The 20,646-nt window shown below is 48.7% G+C and overlaps 1 protein-coding gene across 4 annotated transcripts in view; it reads right to left on the bottom strand.

The window, feature by feature from the left end:
• Window positions 1-12,179: 12,179 nt before the first annotated feature.
• The window catches only part of Sertad2 (SERTA domain containing 2), a 109,858-nt gene continuing 101,391 nt past the window's right edge, over window positions 12,180-20,646 (bottom strand). For 3 of the 4 annotated variants that reach the window (NM_001362867.1, NM_021372.3, NM_001038625.1), the window contains one exon: window positions 12,180-17,401. In NM_001362867.1, coding sequence (NP_001349796.1) covers window positions 16,468-17,401 — 934 coding nt within the window. In that variant the 3' untranslated portion in view covers window positions 12,180-16,467. Of the gene's footprint in view, window positions 17,402-17,850; window positions 18,157-20,646 lie in introns of those variants that run through there. The other variant, XM_006514766.4, reaches the window with a different exon arrangement.

The raw sequence follows: 20,646 nt of genomic DNA, 5'->3' as shown, positions 1-20,646 counted from the left end.
TAATTAGTGAAGGTAGAGAAAGAATAAAACATCCGTGAAGGTGCTGCTGCCAACCAGAACACAGATTAAGTCCAGGAACTCCACAGAGCCATCCCCACACGTCAGCCAGTGATGACGCATGCTTCGCATCGGCCGCCTGCAACTAACCCAGCAATGAGCATTGCATGCAGTTCAGCTGACTGTGAATGAATGGGTAAAAGACACTGGTGCTCTTCTCTGAAAAGGGAGGGGTGGGGAGGCAGCAGGAACCCTGAATGTTGTGTTGCCCACCCAGGAGAGTTAAAATCGCTTGTACTTGGTGTGATTTGACAACTCTGTGAGCTGTGAAGGCAAGCACCTGCAGATGGGAAGCACATTTTTAAAATGAAATTAACCAAGTAGGAGGGACACTGGCAGAGTGGGGTGTTCAATTCATACCCCAGGCCACTCTCGTAGCAATCTGGCAACTACATCAGGGCTTCTGTTCCTCTCTCTCTCTCTCTCTCTCTCTCTCTCTCTCTCTCACACACACACACACACACACACACACACATGCACGCACAGATACACATACACACACATGCACACACAGATACAAATACTCGTAGATAATACACAGATATGTGTGTGTATCTTCCTGAGCTATGCTCAGTGCTTGAGACAATTAGAATGTAGACAATAGAGCTAAAGAGAGACCACAGGGATGAAGAGATGGCTCAGCAATTAAGAGCACTTACTGCTCTTGCTGAAGACGTAAGTTCAACTCCCAGCACGAACAATGAGCAGCTCACAACTGCCTGTCATTCCATCTTCCAGGATATCAGAAGACTCAGGACTCCATGGGCTCTTGCAATCATTTGCACACATGTACATGCTCTCTCTCTCTCTCTCTCTCCCTCTCCCTCTCCCTCTCTCTCTCTCTCTCTCTCTCTCTCACACACACACACACACACACACACACACACACACACACACAATTAAAATAGTACAAAAGAATAGATGTATTTTCTGAAACCACCAACCCAAGGAATCCTAAGGCCAGAGCAGCCCTTGTATTATCTTAGTGGGAGCTACTGGATGCTTTAAAAACCTGTGTGGGCTCTGGGCTTCGACCTGGCTCCCACCTGCTTCTGTCTTCTGTGATCAGGGCAGTGCCCAGGCTGGCAGGCTTCCAGTTCACCCCAACCCTCACTCAGGGAGGTGCACCTCTGTCAGGCCCACTGAATTGGTGTTTGTCTCCTGGGAACTTGGAGGCCTGCTCGGCTCCAGCTAGTTAGGATCCCAGGAGCTTTAAGTGAACGTACGGGTTTCTCAGACCCCCCCCCCCCCAACCTCTCAATTCCCCTCAGTGGACTCCTTTTGTCCTTGCTAAATCCTATCCAATCTCCCTTCCAAGAGCTGGCAGATCCAAGTGGAATTCAACACCCAAACAGTCACACAAAGGCTAGGATTAACAGCCGGCTTTGTCTGGGCACAGATGTGTAGCAGCTTGGGAGGGGGCACAGGTCTCCTGTCACTTGAGTCAACCAGCCAGCTGGCTCTGCACTTAGGGGAGGGGATGAAGAGATTCACCTAAAGAGCAGCACACCCCACTCCTCTGGTGGTTTTGAGGGTCCCTTAGCTGGTGACTTTGAAGGTCTGTTCTGCAGAGAAGTCCCTTAGTCTACCCTCCTAGCACTTCCAACAGGCATTCCTTTTTTTTTTCTTTTTTTCAGAAAGACATCTCTTTTTAAACTTTATTTAATCTGAGTACTCTACTGCATATACATTGCCTTCCTGAAGAGGGCATCATATCCCCCTGTAGATGGTTGCAAGCCACCATGTGGTTGCTGGGAATTGAACTCAGGACCTCTGGAAGAGCAGCCTATGCTCTTAACTGCTGAGCCATCTCTCCAGCCCCTAACAGGTATTCTAGACTCAACTCCAGGTCTTCCAAAGTCTGGACTGGAGACAGGCTGCAGCAGTCTGAGCTACCCTGAGAGCCAGGCAAGTCCGCGGGGTCCTTAGGACACCTGTATTTTAGGTGGTGTAGAATGTAGAGAGGCAGGGCTTAAGCTGAGTGCCTGGGGAGGGCGCGGAAGGTTCGGAAAGAGCAGCATCTTTCAGTGGACTTCAGGAGGAGTCAGTGGGTTGACAGGGCACTGGGAACCCACGATGGCTGAATCCCAGAGTAGGACTGGAGGAGCACACGCTGCACAAGGAGGAGGGCTTTGCTGTTGCCAAGGAAACGACAAGGGGTTGCAGAGCCGGTTCCTACCCTGCCCTCTCACCTCCAACCAAATCCTTTTCCTGAACAATCAATCTATGCTACTGTTCAGCCATGTGATCATGAATGTGTAGGACACAAATATCACATCCCTTATTCTATGTGAAGTATACCAGGTCCCATTCCTAACCAAAGAGCTGGTCAGAAATACGACATTAGTCAGTATTGGGGTGAGAGTAGGTATTGTTCTCCCCTCGGGTAAGTACAGATACCTGCTCTCTGAGAGGCTTGCTGGCCTGGTTAAGATGTCTCTTGTCAGGGGCACACTCCTATGTGCCAGAGAAGAATAGAAAAGAGAACAGGAAACAAAGTAAGGATGAGAGTACTTCTGATGGCGCTAAATGCGCCAGCAGGGGTGTGGCAAGAATGTCTGCAGGGCAGGGGTGATGTAAGGAAGGGAGTGATATGCTTGTCAGAAACATCCCAGGGTCTGAGGTGGCCACAGGGACCTTGTCCTTGAGGGTGTTGTGCAGACTGTGGGAGAGGGGTTACTTGGCAGTTCCCTGCTTGGAAGAAGGTGAACAGAAAGAAGATAAGGTCTGGGAGACATGCAGAGGACACGAGTTAGACTTAGTTAATACCGCCTCAGGGGCAAGGACCCAGGCTCTCTTTCTTCTACATTCACACAGTACTGCTGATTACTGGAGGTGCAGGGTGGACCCTTGCTTCCAGCCTAGCCAGCACAAGGCTTGTGTAATAATAAGAGATGCTCCCCTCGAGTCCTCCGAGTCCTCTGTCTGCTATTCTGAAATGGTACCCTGAGGCTTTGGAGCCTTGGGTTTAGATAGTGGGGATGAGGTGGTCAGAAGTAGCATTTGAGCTAAAGGTGAGGAGGGGGTGAAACGTTGGGCGGATCCCTATACTCCCCATGGCCTTTTCTGATGTACACAAGCAGTAATTTCTGGGTCTTTGTACTGGGAATCGTCACATCTCTATGGCCAAATGCCCAGAGAAATAACATAAGAAGGAGTCCTCTGTCTCATGGTCGTGGAAGGTTTGGGACCATGACGGTGGGAAAGGCATAGTGGAGTTGTGGCATGTGACAGAGGGTCCTCTAGTAGCTCAGAAAAGTGCTGAGCACAGGAGGGAGGACGTGACACCCAGATACAGCTGTCAGAGGCTGCCCCTAGTGGCCACAATGAGTTCCTGTCTCTCAAGCAAACAAACAAGAGCAACAGAAAAGTTGGTGTTGTTTTCCTGCTTGCTTCAGTCCCTCTCTGTGCAGAAAAGTGATTTCTTCTATTTCCTGGGATGAAGTACTGCCTAATTGAAAGGTTAGATTCAGTTCTTGGGTCTAATTAAGATCTTAAAACTAGATTTTCCAGACTGAGAAGGTGGCTCCGATGGCAAGTGCTCTCCATGCAAGGAGAGTTGTATTCCCAGAACCTACAGAACAAAAATCAGTATTTCAATCCTTTACCTAGCCTGAGCTGATGTCTTTGGGCTCCTTCCTTCTGGGTGGCTGTCCTTACACCATTCCTGCTTTCTCATCGCATTTCCCTCCTCCCCCCCCCCCCCCCCCCCCCCGTCCTCACAGTGTGCCCCCCAACCTAGGCTCCGCCTCCCTCAGGAATGGACTTTTCAGTCTCCCAGAGCTGCCTCTCCTCTATCAAGTACTGATCTCAGCCCAGCTGGAAGCTAGACCACCTATCGTGGGGAAGAAGAAAACCATGGAAAGCAATGTGGCACCAAGCAGGAGGCCCTCAGACAGGCGCTGGCCAGAATCAATGTGCTTATCTAGCTATAGGGATGATTAGATAGGAGTAAACAAAACCCACCACAGCCCAGCACAGAGAGGCGGTTAGGAACCACGTACTCAACTACATGTCTTTCTGCCCTTTCCTGTGGGATGATGGAGGACAGGTCCCAGACCTGCCTAGCCCCTTGCCCGTAGCATACAGTGTCCAGGCCTCTCAGGGTCCTATACTCCTCAAGAGAGATATAAGCACTGGCTAAGCTCCGGGAGCTCCGTTATGAGGAAAAGTGGAGCTACTGAGCTGGCAGCTACCTTAGGCAGGTCCTAGGGAGGTCACTTGGGTGAAGGGAATGAGGCGATTTGCATTTGCGTTCTTGTTGAACAAGAAGAACTGCAGTAGGGCTGGGGCGGGGGCAGGAGGGAAGCGAGTGGAGTAAAGGCCAGGTGAAGGACTGGACAAGGTTGCACAGTCCACAAAGGTCATGAGAGCTCTGGCCTGGACTCCAGGGAAGCCGGGGGTGATGGGGGGAGGGGGGTGGTTCTTAGAGCACAGGAGAAGCAGAATCTAATATTTGGTTTTCAGGCCTGGGGCTGGACCAACATGGCCTAGTAAGTTTCCAGGCTTGAAGAACTCCAGAGTTCTCAAGAGTCCTCAACCACTCAAAGTTCTCTCAAGAGTCCTCAACCACTCAAAGGAGGAGCTGCAGCGACACAAATCCTTCTGGCCAGACCCCCTTCACGGCCCCTCCCTCTTTGCTGCCCCTTCCCCCCTCACTGCCCCTCATTGCCCCTCCCCTTCTCTTCCTTTCTTTGGGGCCTGGGGAGATCTCAAGCCCTCAGGCATGCTAGGCAAGCCTCTACATCACTGGGCGACACCCCCTAAACTTCACCTGTGTCCAAATAAGGTTTGGAACCAGGACTCTCCCTGGGAGGAGGAAATCTGCTGAGAGCTGCCATGCAGGGAATGGGAAGTCCACGGTGTTGCATTTCCTGGTGGGATGACGTCCTTTCACGAGTAGGGTCAGGGTAAAGATGACCCAAGAGATATGGCTTTAAGGGAATAGCAGTGCCACCTCATGCCACCTCCTACCCCTGGGAACACAAGGGGCTGAGCTTAGGGTTAGCTGAATAAATCAGCTAGACACATGTGACATATACCTGAAGTCCTGGCTCTTGGCAAGCAGAGATTGGAGGACTGCTGTAAACTCCAGGCTAGCCCGAGATTCAGAGTGAGCTCCAGGTTAGGTTAGCCTGGGCTACCATGTGAGCCCATGTCTCAAAAAAAAAAAAAAAAAAAAAAAGAAAAAGAAAAAGAAAGAAAGGAAGGAAGGAAGGAAGAAAGAAAGAAAGACGGAATGAAGAAGGAGATGGCTGCTTGCTTTTGCAGAGGACCTGGGTTCAGTTCCCAGCACCCACGTGACAGCTCACGATCATCTGCAACTCTAGTTCTACAGGATTCGGTGCTGTCCTCAGGGTTCCTCACACACTGCACACACGTGGCACACTTACATACACATGAGCAAAACACTCATACAGATAACATTAAAAAAGTAAAATAAAATAAAGCAGCCAGCATAACAAGCCTAGCACTTGGAAGGCAGAACTAGGCAAACTTGTGTTTAGGAGTTCTAGGCCAAACGTCACCCATCTTATAGAGAAGAGGGCTGGGTAGGAGGCAGAGACGGAGAGAAAGTACAAAGGAGGAAAGAGAGGGAGCAAAGAAAGCCAGCCAGGGGCAAGGCTGTGGCTGCCCAGACAGGGCTGCCCCACCTCTTCTTCCCAGTGGCCAAGCTGAGGGGCTGTCAGGTCAGGGGTACAGACACCAGGGTACAGACACTAGAACCTGTTGTACTTTGCTTCTCTGTTGCTATGTGGGGGGAAAAAAATCAGACCAAAAGCAATTATGGGGGAAAAGGATTTCTTTGGCTTATACTTCCAGATCGCAGTGCATCCTGGAGGGAAGCCAAGGCGGAATGGAAGGCAGAAAATGAAGCAGCCGCCACCAGAGGAAGGCAGCTCACTGACTGCCTTGCTTTTCCTGGCTTTCTCAGCTTCCTTTCTTATACAGCCCAGGCCATCTACCCAAAGACAGGACAACCCACAGTGGTCTGGGCTCTCCCACATCAATCAGCAATAAAAATAAAAAGTCCCACAGACATGCTCCCAGGCCTGTCTGGGGGAGTTTTTTCCCCAAATGGGATCCCCTCTTCTTAGATATGTCGTTTTATGTCAAAAAGACAAAAACCCCAGGCAGCGCTTTTGACCCCTTCTTAGCTTGACACAAAAACACGTCACTGTTAAACCATAACCTCTCCTTTCTTGTTTATCCCCAAGACCTTGCGCTACCATCACAACATAAAACATGACTTTAAGATCTTTAACAAATTCCAAAGTTAAAAGTCTCTTACCTTTGAGTTCCTGTAGAATCATAAAACAAGTTATTTTCCTGTTCCAAGAAGGAAGAACCAGGGCAGTTACAATCACATCAAAGTAAAACCAAATCTAATAGTGATGTAGTAGTGTGTAGCATATAGAACTCAGTCACTCACGATCCTTTAGGCTCCACGGGGCTTGGACAATCCCACTTCTCTGCCACCTCTGCCATACACAGCTTGTATGGTAGGCTCAGACTGGCTTCCCTCTACACCTGCTCATCCCCTCTGGTCCTGGCATCTCCCATATGCTGGGGTCTGTATTGCACCTGAGGCTGCACATTTACTGGTCTCTCTACAGGGACTCCAGCCACGCCACCTGAGGTCAAGTCTTGGCTTCCTTCCATGGCCCTTTCAGTCCCTGGGGATTCCATTACTCCCAAGGCTATGCCTTCACCAATGGCTGCTTGCTCCTAGCTTCTCACAGCTGTTCTTTATAACCCTTTATTCTGTAGCTTTCATGCAGCCAAAACCAGTTAACATTCGGGGGATTCTTACACACTACCAAGTGTGGCCGGCAGGTTGAGCCTCAGCCCTGGCGTCTTCTGCAGCTCGGCCTCTGTGCGCTGCTGACTCTGAGGAAATCCTCCCAGATTGTTACATCTCAAACCATGCTGGTTTCTTCTTAGTCGAAACTGATTCTTCCATCCCAGCTTACCAGAAACCATAGATCCTGAATTCAAATAGATCATATTCTACTGAGAGCCTTTAAGTGACTCTCAGATTTCCCTCAGAAACGTCCCAAGCCAGATCCCCACCGGTTTGCTCAAAGCATTCTTCTTTTCAAAAAATTTTAAAAAGATTTTTATTTATTCTATGTAAGTACACTGTAGCTGTCTTCAGACACTCAAGAGAGGGCGTCAGATCTCATTACGGATGGTTGTGAGCCATCATGTGGTTGCTGGGATTTGAACTCAGGACCCACAGAAGAGCAGCCGGTGCTCCTAACCGCTGAGCCATCTCTCTAGCCCTTGCTCAGCATTCTTATCTTCCAAGCTCCTACAAAACATCTCATTAAATTCTGAGCACTCACTCGATGGCTTTTCCTGCCCAAAGTTCCAAATGCCACCATAATCTCCTCAAAACGGCAGAAAAAAAAAATGTCAATACAACATCCCTCACCTGGTACCCATTTCTGTCCTACTTTGCTTTGCTGTTGTGATAAAATACAAACCAAAGCAACCAGGGGAAGAAAAGGCTAATTTGACTCCCAGATCATGTTCCATGGTCCAGGGAAGCCGGAGCAAGAACTCAAGGCAGGAACTGAAGCAGCAGCCACTGGGAAACCGGAAGGCCACTTACTGGCTTGCTTCCCCTGGTTTGCCCACAGTGGGTGGGCTCTCCCACATCGATCAAGCACTCAAGGAAATGTTCCACAGACATGGCCACAGGTCAATTTGATGGAAACAATTCAAGTCATCTAGGTTTGTGTCAAGTTGACAAAAACTAACCAGCTCAGAGACTATTCCCTCCGTCTCTTCTGAGCCAGGCTGAAGCCAGCCAGGGATTTCTGCTTGGTGACAAGTCCACAATATTGCCTTACGTGACCTGTGGCCCCTGGAAGGCAAAGCAGTGTGTTCCCAAATGTGCAGAAAGGGCCTTGCAGCACACTCAGATGTCTTCTTGAGCCAGCTGTGCTGCCTTACCTAAACCTTTCTGGACCCGGGGTTTTCCTTTTTAAAAAACCTCAGTAAGACGGTGATCTGAGACAGAAATGCTTTCCAGACATAGCTTTGCCCACCCTCGTGGTTCTGCGTTTCCGGCTGGCCGCTGGGGTATCGCAGAGATGACTCTTGGGGAGGCGGTACTCAGAGGAGCTGGTCTGCATTTCTTCCTCGCCACTGGGGTGCCCGCTGGGGTGCCGGGCTGCTCAGAGCAGGCACACACCCTGCCTCCAAAGGAACCCTAGTCCCAGCTGCTGACTGATCAGAATCCCTCCCCCATCCTGGGCCTGACCCTCTACAGAATGCAGCACCAGTGTCTCCGAGCCCAGAGCGGACGCCCAGCCGACCAGCCCCCAGACAAAGGCCCCATGATGCAGAGGACAAGCCAGAGTCTGTGTGCCAACCAAATTCAACTTCAAGTAGGCATGCAGGATGAAGGGGGGCTGACGAAGAGGAAAGAGGTGAGAGAGAGAAAGATGGGAGGACGAGGTTTCCCCTTTATCAGGACTGGTCTGGCAAGACCAAGGGTTTGGCTCCCAGTGGGCGCTGGCTCTGTGACTACATCAGTCATCCCCTCCACGGTGGGTCGGCATATGTCTGGGGCTATGGGAGGGAGATTCTCCTCGGTAGGTAGAGACGCTAGATTCGCCTCTCCCAGTGGCTTTGGTCCCTGGTGATTTCGGTTGCAGAGACTTCCTCCTATGGCCGGCTGCTGATCCCAAGGTTTTCATGGCTCAACCTCTCCAAGTCTCCCCAAGCCTTCAGCAGGGATGGGCATGACTGAAGCACCCGCTAGTGCTGCAGGCCACACACCCCCCAAATCGGCACACTCACAGCTGTCTGGAAAACACTTGGTAGCTGTGCACACATCAGAAACTGTTCTCATCTCTGGACCCTCTCCAGACCCAACTGCAAGGGGAGCATGGATCGGGCTGACTTGCCTCAGCCTGCCAAAGTGCAGGCCACATGGCTCTGTCTTCAGCCACTCAGCTGAATCCCGAGGCAGCCTTCTCCTCTGCTTGGGTGCAGAAACGGGGCGACACACTTCCCACATCTGAAAGACAAGCCTGTCGGGCCGAGGAGGGAGGGGCCTGACTCCCTAAGGTTGGGTTCCTCTCAGACTTCTCCCAGGAACACAGGCTTGTGCTAGGGGCATTGAGAGCTTCCTCAGCCTACCACCCCTCCCCCACTTTGCCTCCAGCCTTTCTCCAGCTTGTGCTCTGCAGCCATTTCTTGTCACTGCTGAACAATAAGCCTTGCAGGCAGCTGGCAGCTTGGCCCTGCCTGGGAGGCGGGGGAAGTCTGTAGCACTATGGGGCTGAGACAGCCAGACTGCTGCAGAGAGGGTTCCCAGCTCCAGGGACAATGTCACCATGTGCTGTCTGATCCTGTCGTGCACAGGACAAGCCATCCCAGATGCCTCCAAGGGTGGCACCTTAGGGCCTTCAAGAGTTTTTTTCAAATCCTTTTGGTCTGCAGTCCAAGACCAGCCCTCCCACTGTGATAACAAACAAGGAGAGGCCAGATAGCCAGCCTCATCTTGCTCCCAATAAGTTACTAACCTCAAGTCACATTGCCAAAGTAAGGGAGTCTGAGAACACCCAGAGTGCTCAGTCACAGAAAGTTCTCCCTACTGGCTAACTGCTGGTCCTACTGGCTGCTCCTCTCCATACCTTAAGGTAGTGATGTAGGTATGTCAGGAGGGGCACACCTCCCCCCAACCCATCCCAGACCCGGGGAAGAGTTTTCAGGTCTCCAAACTATAGGCAAGATATGCTGTGCTAAAAAGACTGGAGAGAAACTATAGCCTCAGCAACTCAGGTGGCCAAGACAGAAGCACTTACATGCAGGTGTTTGAGACCAGCTGGGATAACAACCGGTTTCCATACACACAAAACCAAACTTATTTAGGGCTGGAGAGAAAGAGAGGAGCAGGCTTGGGGTTGGTGACAAAGGGTCTTCTAATGAGCCAAGCTGAATGCTACTCCTCTGAAGCCATAATCAGGCTCCTTAGAGCAGAAGACCAGACCCCTCATAGGCCTAGAGCTTTCTGAAGATATCCCCCTCCTATGTGGCTTGGCTGTTAACCCTGTTCCCTCCTCTCCAGCACTCTGGTACACTGGGGCTCCCTGGACACCCAAGCCAATTAATCTCTTTAGGGGTAAACGTCCACCTTACTGAAAGCCTGTCTGCCTTGTTTGCGCCAACACTATCTTAAGGATTGTGTGGGTTGCAGTATCACTTTGGCAATGTGTCTCTGTAAAGGGCCAAATGGCAACTCCTTTGAACTAAGAGTCAGTACAACTGTACCTGCTCAGCTGTACTATGGAGTCAGACATCAGCCCTAGGGACGCATACCTAAGTAAGCACGGCCATTGTCTGGGGCCACTCTACTGCTTATTAACACTGGCAGTGTATAGTTTGTGGGGGTGTGACGTGACGACGTCTGGAGAAGACGAAATCCCAGGGTTCCTGTTCTTCAGAACTGTAGTGTTGCAAAGAAAACCTGTGTGCAGCTCAGGTGAAGCCAGGACAGAATTTGTTCTTGCAAAGTCTGGAGCCCTGAAAGAGTTGAGGACAGGATGGGCTCTTATGAGGAGGATGCGGAGACGGATTCATGGACAGGCATTTGAGGTTGGCCTTGAAATGAGGCTGTTCTGCACCAGAGTGTGGGAGCAAGGGCAGAGGCAGGGTGCTGGTGTGTCCCCGAGAGGGAGCTGTGCAGATGAGGAGCAGGAACCCCGGAGCAAGCCTTCTTTCTCATTCTGTAGTGTGAACTGCCGACCCTGCCTCTGTTTTTCTGTTTTTAAAGATAGGGGCCCTCATGTGTCCAGGGTAGAGCTCAAACCTCTCAACCTTCCCACCATTCCCCGATGCCTGCCCCTTCTCAGTGTAGACATAGTTGTGGTCCTGCCAATGGCTTCAAGGGGTTTTAGGGGCTAAGGCTGATCTTGTCCTTGTAAATCTGGAGGCTTAAATGCTTATCAAAGTTACAACACTAATCAATAGCAAATGCTCATTATGTTCGATATGAATGGGAGACCCTGGTTCCCAGCTGCCTTGAGAGGTACCCACTGAACCTCCTGATATCTGCCCTGTGGAACTTGGCCAGGCCTTCCATGGCAAAGGAACCAACCCAGGAAGCCTCAACAAGAGAAGCTAGAAATTCAAGATCAGCACAGTAGCAGGTTGTTCCACTGAAGGCTTTAAGGCAGGCTTCCTTGCTTGTGTCACAGGTAGTGGCTTGCTGGCCATCTCCGTTGTACCTTGACCTGTAGAAATGCTGTCCTCACCTCTGCACTTGTTTGTTTCCATATGGCGTCTCCATGCCTGCATGGCTCATCTCGCTTAGCTAAAGACTGTTACTTAAGGAGTCACATTCTGGGGTACTGGAATCCTCCACGTTCCAAAGCAGATTTAACAGAGGACTTATTTTCCATTCTCTCATATCCACCTCTATAGCTTCACAGGCTAGTTGTCACGGAGTGCCTGGACATCCCCACCCCAATTAGTCCCTGAAGATGGTAGGGTGGTCCTGACTGGCACAACACGTGGTACCGAAGCCACAAGGACAAGATTGGTGGCACACTGACACAAGAGGCAGTTGAGGACAAGAGGGTCTAAGTCAAGGGACGTAGAGACGGGAAGGTGTGAGAGGACAAAAATGCTAAACTGAGGGGCAGGCTTACTGCCTGGCAGCTGAGCTAAACCTGAGTGGGCCAAATGGCTGACTGGAGAAGGCCAGGTCCTATGGAAAATGGCCAGTGGAGGGGCACACTGCTATTGGACAACAAATTCTGGTAGCCCTAGAATTTCAACTAAAGCCCAACAGAGGCAGGGGCTACCACAGTTGTGATGCTGGGGGGGGGGGCAGAGCGGGGGGCGGGCATCATCTTAGGTAAGTGGTAAAAGTTCTGGGAAAATCCTGGTAAAAATGATGTGTGGAGAGAGCTTTGTCAGAGAAGGAAAAGGAAGCCAAGGGCTGGAGAAGGCTGGGAGAGCAGGAGGGGATGGTGGCTTCAGAGACTAAGAAGGCTGAGGATACCCAAGGACTAGCATGGGTGGAGCATACTGCACCCACCTTAATGGGACCCGTCATGACACGAGCTGGCGGTACTCTAGTCACAAGAAAACTGTGAGCATGTTTCATCTTTTAACTGTTTATTGTATAATATAAAACTACAAAAGACTGCTCATTTCCATGTACATTTAATCTGTCCAATTGTTTAGAATACAGCCTGAATGAATCTATATTGAACACAGCCCTCTGGGTTCTGATGTGACGTCTGTAATATTGCATAGAAAAGGCACAGCTCTCAGGTCTGTGGGGAAAGGTCACACGTCCTTCCTCAAAACCCACGCACCAACACGTCCCCATGTACACTGTCACCACTTTAGCTGTACATATGGACTACTCTTCTCTCCCAAATTCCCCAAAAGAAGTCTAAAATCTATACTGGCTTTGTCTGCAAGAGCGTTTGATCCTGGCCAAGAGCCATGTAGAGTCACCCTTGGAAGCACTGGAGACAGTTGCACACGGGCGGATGCACACCCTGCTGGCATCCAGGGGCCGGGCAGCAACAAGAACCAACCACTTACAGCTAGGACAAGTCAAATATGCTCTTTCTGCTATTTTCAGAAATGTAAAAAGGTTCAATCTGTAAGAGCAAGGTTTCACAATTAAGACAATTCAGAGAGTAGAGTAGCGATTGCTGCACAAGCAGTCTTTGTGTCTGTCATTTAAGAAGGCTGCCCTTGCAGTGTTCATAATTCATTGTTTACTGCAAAGGTGGTAAGAAATTTAGGCTTTAAAAATGATCCGTGAGTTGATACTTTGGCTCTTTGGAGCTTACGTCGTAAAGAAATTTTCCTTGATTGACCTCAGGATGGTTGGGGCTATGGCGATAGAAAGCTCAATTGCTAAAGACACTGGAGTGGTGTAGGAGGCTGTGGCCATTTCTCACCCTTTGGTATGAAGGTGGGTGCCTATGTGTTGCCCTTCTGTCATCAAGAGAAAGTGCTACTAAGAAAACTTTAAAAAATTATCAACTCTTTTATGCTTGATTTTTTTAAAAATTTGGAGGTATTAAAACATTCCTCATCCATACCTTTTTGCATATTTTAAATAGACCCATATTGGAGATGAGAGTTAAAAATGAATGTGGACTGTATCTGATGAAGAGACAGGTGGGGGCTGGCTTGGCTCCCCCTTTTAATACACACAGATCTACATCCCTACAAGAAATACATTCCTACCATACATTCTGCACCATACCACCAGGATGTTATTAGAGTGCCACAATAAAATAAATATATTTACACAGAAAAAAAAAAAGAATAAATAACTTATGGGGAAAACCATCCCTTTAAGTCTCTCAGGATTCTGCTCTCACCTTGTCACGTCATTGCACGTCATTGTCAACAAGCTTGTCAGGCCCAGGCACCCCAGGCTGTCTGCCTGGCTCGGATGCCACAAGACTGTCTTTGTGAAGGTGAGCCACTACTGCCAGGAAGCGTCTAGAAGCACATTCCCCCACTCAAACTGGGACTGGGAGCTCTCACTCTGGTTCCAAACTCTTCCCTGTTGGGACATGGCTTAGTATAAATAGGACACAAAGACAGTCTTAACTCTTGGTGGGCTTGCTCTTCCTGAAAACAGGGCCATTGGCTTCCCATGGATGTTTCAGGAATTAGCACTCTGCCTGCCGGTGTTGGGGGTGGGTGTTTTGATTTTGAAGCCCAGCCTTACAAATGCACTAGAGTTTGAGAACCAAGTTTGGGCAATGCTTCTCTGTGCTTATTTGAACTGTTGCCCAACATATGGGATTGTTTAAACACATGATTTGCTAATCCAACAAAAGTACAGTTGTTCTAAGTTACTGTAAATCAGTTTTTGACAATGGCAATCAACTGCTTTGTGCCATTTTTGCTGGGAATCATCAACACTACTGTATATGCACATGTATGCAGATGTGTGTGGCATGTGGCCAGTTCACAGGATCCTCCAGTTCTAAAACACACAGAGTACGGGCAGACCTGCTCTCTACAAGACAGACAAGTTCTTAAGATGGACAGGCACAGAGACACTTGCAAGTGTGCATGACAACCTCCCCTACGTGTGGTCCCTGCCCTACAAGAAAGGAGACACACGCGTGAAGGGGCTGGTGAAAGGCTGGAGGTGCCTGTAGGAGCACAGCTGGATCAGCCTCCCGCTGCTCCAGAGCTGACAGTCAGCCTGTCAGACACATTCCAGTGAAGAAAAGGTAAAAAGATATTAATCGCACCATCCACAAATCTTCTGCTTGGATGAGCAGTTCCTTCATCACAAATGCATTTGCTTGCCATGTGCATTATAAAAATAAATCTATTTATGGCTTGTTTTAAAGTGCCATTTATAAAATTTATCTTTTTAATTGGCCAGAAAGGCCCATTTTATCCATGGCAAGAAGTGAGCAGAGTTGGTTGGTGACTGTATATTGACAAATGACCAACAAAGACAACCAAAAACAAAAACAAAATCCCATAATTTAAGTTTTTTTAAATAAATATAAAAGTTATTTCTAAAGAAGCCATATAGGTTGTAACCTGCACTCAACAGCTCAAATACCACACTGCAAGAGCGAGCCATGAAACAGAAAGGCGGTTTCAGCAACAGGCCTGATACACTAAAACAAACGACTGCATCTCATGAGTGCACGTGTTGGGGGGATCACTAAAGAAAGAGCCGCTGGAGGGGCTAGCACATGGGGGTAGGGGAAGGCCAGAGACGTGCATAGAAATTCCTCTCTATGTATTTGGGAATAACAGCTTTGTAAAGTGTAGTTAAATTAGCAGTTAATTAAGGAAAGCAACCAGATTGGACACCATGACATAAGGCGGTGGACTGCGGCTCTAGTCACAGATGTCAGGAGAGCGAGCGAGCGCGTCCCGGCTGGCGGAGGTGCGCAGAGCTAGCTCACTGTGCTGATCAGAAAGATGCCATTTGCAGCTCTTAGCAACAGAGGGAACAAAAGCTCCAGGGAAAGGACATGGGAGAGGCAGCTCAGCAACACGATGGATGCCTTCTGGGGAACTAAGTACTGAAGTGGGGCTCACCTCCAGCAAAAGGTCAGTTGCTTGTTGTAAAATTTTGTTGTGTAAAATTGTGGTCTCGTCATAAAAGCTATGCCAAAAGACAAAGACTGGGGTTTTCATTTCAAAAATTTAAAATAAAAACAATTAAAATAGCAACTTGGCATAAATACAGTTTTGTTTTGTTTTTTATCCCCCTGTTCCCCCTCCCTCCCCACCCCCACCTTGAGACAGGGTTTTCTCACTGTATAGTTCTGGCTGGACTGGAACTCACAAAAATCTGCCTGCCCCTGCCTCCCAAATGCTGGAATTACAGGGGTGTGCCACCACACCCTGCTGAGTCCACTCTTAAATAAGATGATGCAGCCTCTGTTCAAAAGAGGGAGCTAAGGAGCCTGCCACATCAACTCCGCCCTCCCTACCCCAAGAAACACAGCCATCTCCCCGCCAACTGCTTAATGCATGTTTGATGAGCAGACAGGGCTCTGGCTTTGGAAGTCACAGTGCTGGCGGGTGACCGTGCCAGGGGCTGGTGCTTGTGAAATTTGGGTGTCAGATCACCTGGCCCTTTATGAAAGCGCTGTGTGTATTTGCAGTGGGGACATCAACTGCAGACTGACGTGATCCAGTTCTCTCTTGCACCACACACATATAAAACATTACAAGTCCTATAAAAGTACAAGTGCAACTTGTACATCTCATGTTTGCAGGAACTATGTGAGCAAATCCTATCAAAATAGCTATTTCATAGGTATAAACAGCATTTGTGTTTAGAAAAACAATATCATAAACTGCAGAATCTGTACAAAAATATAAAATAAATTTGGGCAGCAGTTTTCTAAACAGCCATGTAAATGCAACACTTACGAGTAGTTAATGCCTCTAAAAAGGCTGAATTGCCAAGTCAACTTACACAGGGCAAAACGCCAGAAAAGGTACTGAGATTATCCAAATAATATAGATATATATTCTTTTTTTTTTTTACCTCTTGCAATAAAACTTATAGAAAAAATAGACAAATATGCACATGCAATTTACAGCTTTTCCAACTTAATCCTTGTGCTTCACTTGAACTGTTCCTGTTCACCTTTCAACATTAGCAACACAGTCTTCAAATGTCTTCTCTCCTACGCCAGGGCAGCAGGGCTCTGAGGAACCCACTCAGAAGAGTGTGTTACAAGTGGGCATACTCGAATGAAGGCACTCCAACTCTGCTTGAAGAAAATACTAGTGTGATCCTTTTGTAAAATTTTCTTTTTCTCTGAAAAAGGCAAGCAAGGGTCCATGCACAGTGCGGAGAAACTGTCGGGGCTGCAAGGGTGCAGAGCCTGGCTGGGCGCAGTCACGTGGGCCCAGGTCTCAGGAGCCAACAAGCACCTCCATGATGTGGTCCAGCTCCGTGAGATCCATTTTGAAAGGCTGACTTGGGGCAACAGGCTGATTGCTGTAAGGAGCCAGGGTCTTGAGGAGGTCATCAGCTGACACAGGGGCCATCTTTGAGGCTGTCCCCGATGCAGATGTGCAGGGGTCAAAATCGTACATGGATGTATCAATGTCAGCAAACAAGATGTCATCCAGGGTCAAGTCTGTCAGGAAACCCGTGGACGTTGTTATTTCAAAATTCCCAGGCAGAGAGTCCATGAATCGTGAGTCATCTGTGCGGCCTTCCTCGGGCCCCTCAGGTTTCTGGACACTGGACTCACTGGAGGTTCCTTTCGGGCCCTCAGGGGCTGCTGTGTGGGCAGCCTCTGTGGAGGTAGATGTGGGACAGAGCTCCTCGATCTCATCCAAGGCGGAGGAGAAGCTGTCCTTCTCTGCTGGGAGGGCTGCAGAAGAGAGTCTAGTGGGAGCTGCAGGGTGCACAGCCTGCAAAGTGCAAAAAGTGTCATCGTTGTCGTCCTCGAGCAGGGAGGCAGGGGTGAGGCAGGCCTCCAAGGGTGTAGTGCTTCCGAGGTCACAGGGGTGAGGAGCAGGAGGCGGGGCCTCCTGGTAGCTGTCGCTCAGTGAGTTGCTCGGCTGGGAAGAGGGGGTGAATGCAGGCCTCAGGCTGCCTTCCTGCTTGAGTTCCTCCTGGATCCGCCTCAACATGTTGTTAATTAAGACAGTCTTCTGCAAGCTGGGCTCTGTCAGAGGCCTGTGGTTATACAGTTTCATAAGGGAAATGTTGAAGATAGTCTGGCGCTGTAAGGTGTAAGACACCCTGGATGGACCGTCGGAGGGGGACACGATTTTGCCTTCCAGCCCATCTTCATGCTCATCAAACTTCCGTTTTCCTCCTTTACCCAACATATATCTACAAAGGAGAAAGACAGAAAGTAGCATGAATCACATGAAGGCAAATTTCCACCGTGAAGATTCTGACTTAGGTTAGGGAGAGGAGCAGCAGGTGGGCTTAGTCAGGAAAACCCTGTCCACAGAGAAGTAGGATGTCCACCCTTGCATGCCTGCAGAGCAATTTTTATCACTAGGTAATCCTGGCCAATGTACTGTGTGAGTTAAGTATACAACACAACTCAGAGAAGTTAGGAGTTACCATGGAAACCATGATTTTTACTTTCTCAGCTCATGCGTTTGCATGCCTAACATTATCACACGGGTTCAATTTCCCTCCCCCAAATGGGTTTATTTTTAAAGCTTAAGAACATACAATGCATGACCTCAACAGACAGAGGTGTTATAAATTACAGCTTGAACACAACTCAAGTCAGCGAAAGCATCAAGTTAGAGAAGGAGAACACACACAATTCTGGTAGAACCGTGTGTACTCTCAAAATGTTTCTTCCTTCCTCACGTGCACAAAGCCTTCTTGCCTGTCGGGTATCCACAGAGGCTGAGCTGACACTGCCTTTCAAATGGTTCCTGGCCTGGGGTTCCGCTCGGCTTAGTTTCCCAGCCTCAGCTGTGATTGGATAAACTGCTTCAGGACAAAAGGAACCTGCTCTGATTGTAGGCCCTGCTACCGGGGCACGGGGCACATGTCATAACAAACACCTACTATGACCTCAGAGATGCCTGGGTATTTGAAAGACCTAAGGGACTCTATCTCAGACCCTGAGAAATCTGATGAGGTCCCTTTGTGAGAACTGCTGTCTGTCTGGATGGAGTTCTCTTTCAGAACAGCAATCCTCCCTAGCCTCCAGTTACTGTCCCCGTTTCGGAACTTCTGCTATGAAAACCTCTCAGAACCAGCCTTTGTCTCATGATTTCTTGTCTTTCTTCTTCTTCTTTCTTTCTTTCTTTCTTTCTTTCTTTCTTCTTCCTTTTTTTTTTTTTTTTTTTTTTTAATTTCCAGGCAGGCTTTCAATATGAATATTTGGGTTGAGTTTGTTAATGGAACCTACCAGGTGTTGGGTTTACAGCCACTCACCACCACACCCAACCAGGTTAGCCTGCTGTCTAGCCACTCAGTCAGGAAAGCTTTCCTACCACCCAGTGTGGTTCTCAGTAAGCCAGGCCCACTGCTAGCCCTGTCTGCAGCACTCACCCTAAATCCATGTGAGCCCTCTCCAAAGGAGCTGGGCAGTCTTGTTTCTTACAGTAGCACCTCTGCAACCCTCGCGAATGCTCAGTCCACATCTACAGACCACAGGAACTCCCTCCTGTGGTTCACAAGCCTTTTGAATTTCAAATCTGATCCTAAAGGGAGGCCAACACAACGAATACACTTCACAGAAGTTTCTTTTAATACCCTGTTTAAAGGGGGGCCATGTTGTCCACCCCATAAAGCAGCCAGATTCTGGCACACAATCCCATAAAGGATGTCTGACTTCCGATGGGAGAAATGAAGACAGCTGCAGCCTATCCATGCCAGTATCGGTTTGAGATCTGTTAATACTTATAAAGAATGTGGAATTACTTGTATGAAACCATTTCCCCTTATTTCATAAGCATCAACAAGATGGGTTATCATCGTTAGGACCAGAGATGTACTACCATAGTAGTTTTTCAATAATACACTGCTTTTGAAAATTCTTTTAAATTAATTTGTTAAGCTGGGCAAAGTGGCACATGCTTTGATCTCAGCACTCAGCAAGTCAGAAGTTGGAAGATCTGTGCATTCCAGGACAGACAGGGCTCCCTGGAGAGATCCTGAGCTGGTTTTGTGCATGCGTGTGCATGCGCATGTACATATGGAAGGTCAGGGGGCAACTTGATACAGTTAGTTCTATCCTCCCTCCATGGGTCAGTGAGCCATAGAGGTTCTCTCAGCAAGTACTCCTGAACCATCTTGATGGCCTAATAACATATTTCTTTAGAGATAACTGCTACTTCCATAGTGGTCACACCTAGGGGCTGGAGAGATGACTCAGGGTTCAGAGACTTGCTATTGCTGAGATTCAGGGTTCAGTCCCTAGCACTTCCATCGTGACACACATCTATCTGGCATTCAGCAGAATTCCAACAGCTGACAGCATCGCTGGAGAGAATTCCTGACTTCAACATGAGCAGCACCTAACTTCAATTAGAATGACCCACCTGGTCCGAGCTGCATGCTCACCCTGGTGCTTTAGGAAAACCTGTGGACATCTGTAATGTTGCCTTGAACAGGAGGTGAAGGGCCCCTGTGAGTAAGTCCTGTGAATAGGACTAGATAAACAAATTGAATATTGGGTGTTTTTCAAGTATATAAATAAGGACCTCTGATGGAGTATGTCTCAAAACAGGCTTACTTTCTTTCTTTTTTCTGTTTTGTATTGAAGCAAACAAAATTGGCTCCATGCAACCAATGAAATTGCAAAATGTACACAATCTAGCTAAGTCACATAGAAAAATAAAAATGCAACAAAATCAAGGCAAAGAATGCCAAAGGTAGCAGCATTGCCATTTGCCTTCAGCTCCACAGAGTGACGTGCAGCACCTCTCACTCGGGGCTTTGTATAACCCCAATCTCCTTAAGCAAGACATAATGTAAAGGCCCTTCAAGAACGCAACAGCAAACAGCAAACACTCCTTCTGGTGGATTTGAGCTTGGCTCAGGACCGACTGGGTCAGGGTGGCCAGCTCCGTGGAAGCCTTTTTCCTCAGACACTCTGAAAAAATAACCATGCTCTTTAAGCACTGTCAGAGAGGCACGTGACCTTTCCAAAGGCCTCAAAGGAGGGCAGACTGCAGAAGCAGTATCAGGAGCTCATTAAGGGATTCCTGGGAAGGTTACCCTCTGGAGTGGAAGGGCTCCAGAGTCAGGTTAGCTTGCTTCCTGGGCTACCTGGGCTTTGGAGCTCCCTCACACGCCTCCTCAGCTTTCAAAGAAGCAAGTCTTCTTTCCAGACAAAACCCTAAAGATCTTCCCAGGGCTCATGGCTGGGCTGGAGACACCTCACACAGGGAAATCAGATAGGTGACTCCTTCCTTACATCTCCTGTTACCCAAGCCTAAAAACTACCAACAACTGCTTTTCTATTGAACATCATTGGCTCTTACGATAAGATCTGAGATCAAATATGGCCTCTTCAAAATTGTTAGGAACAAAATCCTGACATTCTGGACTCAAATTGAGGTCTGGGTTCAAACTTAGCCTCACTCATGCTGGGCACATGC

This window comes from Mus musculus, chromosome 11, assembly GCF_000001635.26.
Source record: "Mus musculus strain C57BL/6J chromosome 11, GRCm38.p6 C57BL/6J".
Lineage (NCBI taxonomy): Eukaryota > Metazoa > Chordata > Mammalia > Rodentia > Muridae > Mus > Mus musculus.
Note: the sequence above shows the minus strand (reverse complement) of the source record. Positions and strands in the feature narration are given on the sequence as shown.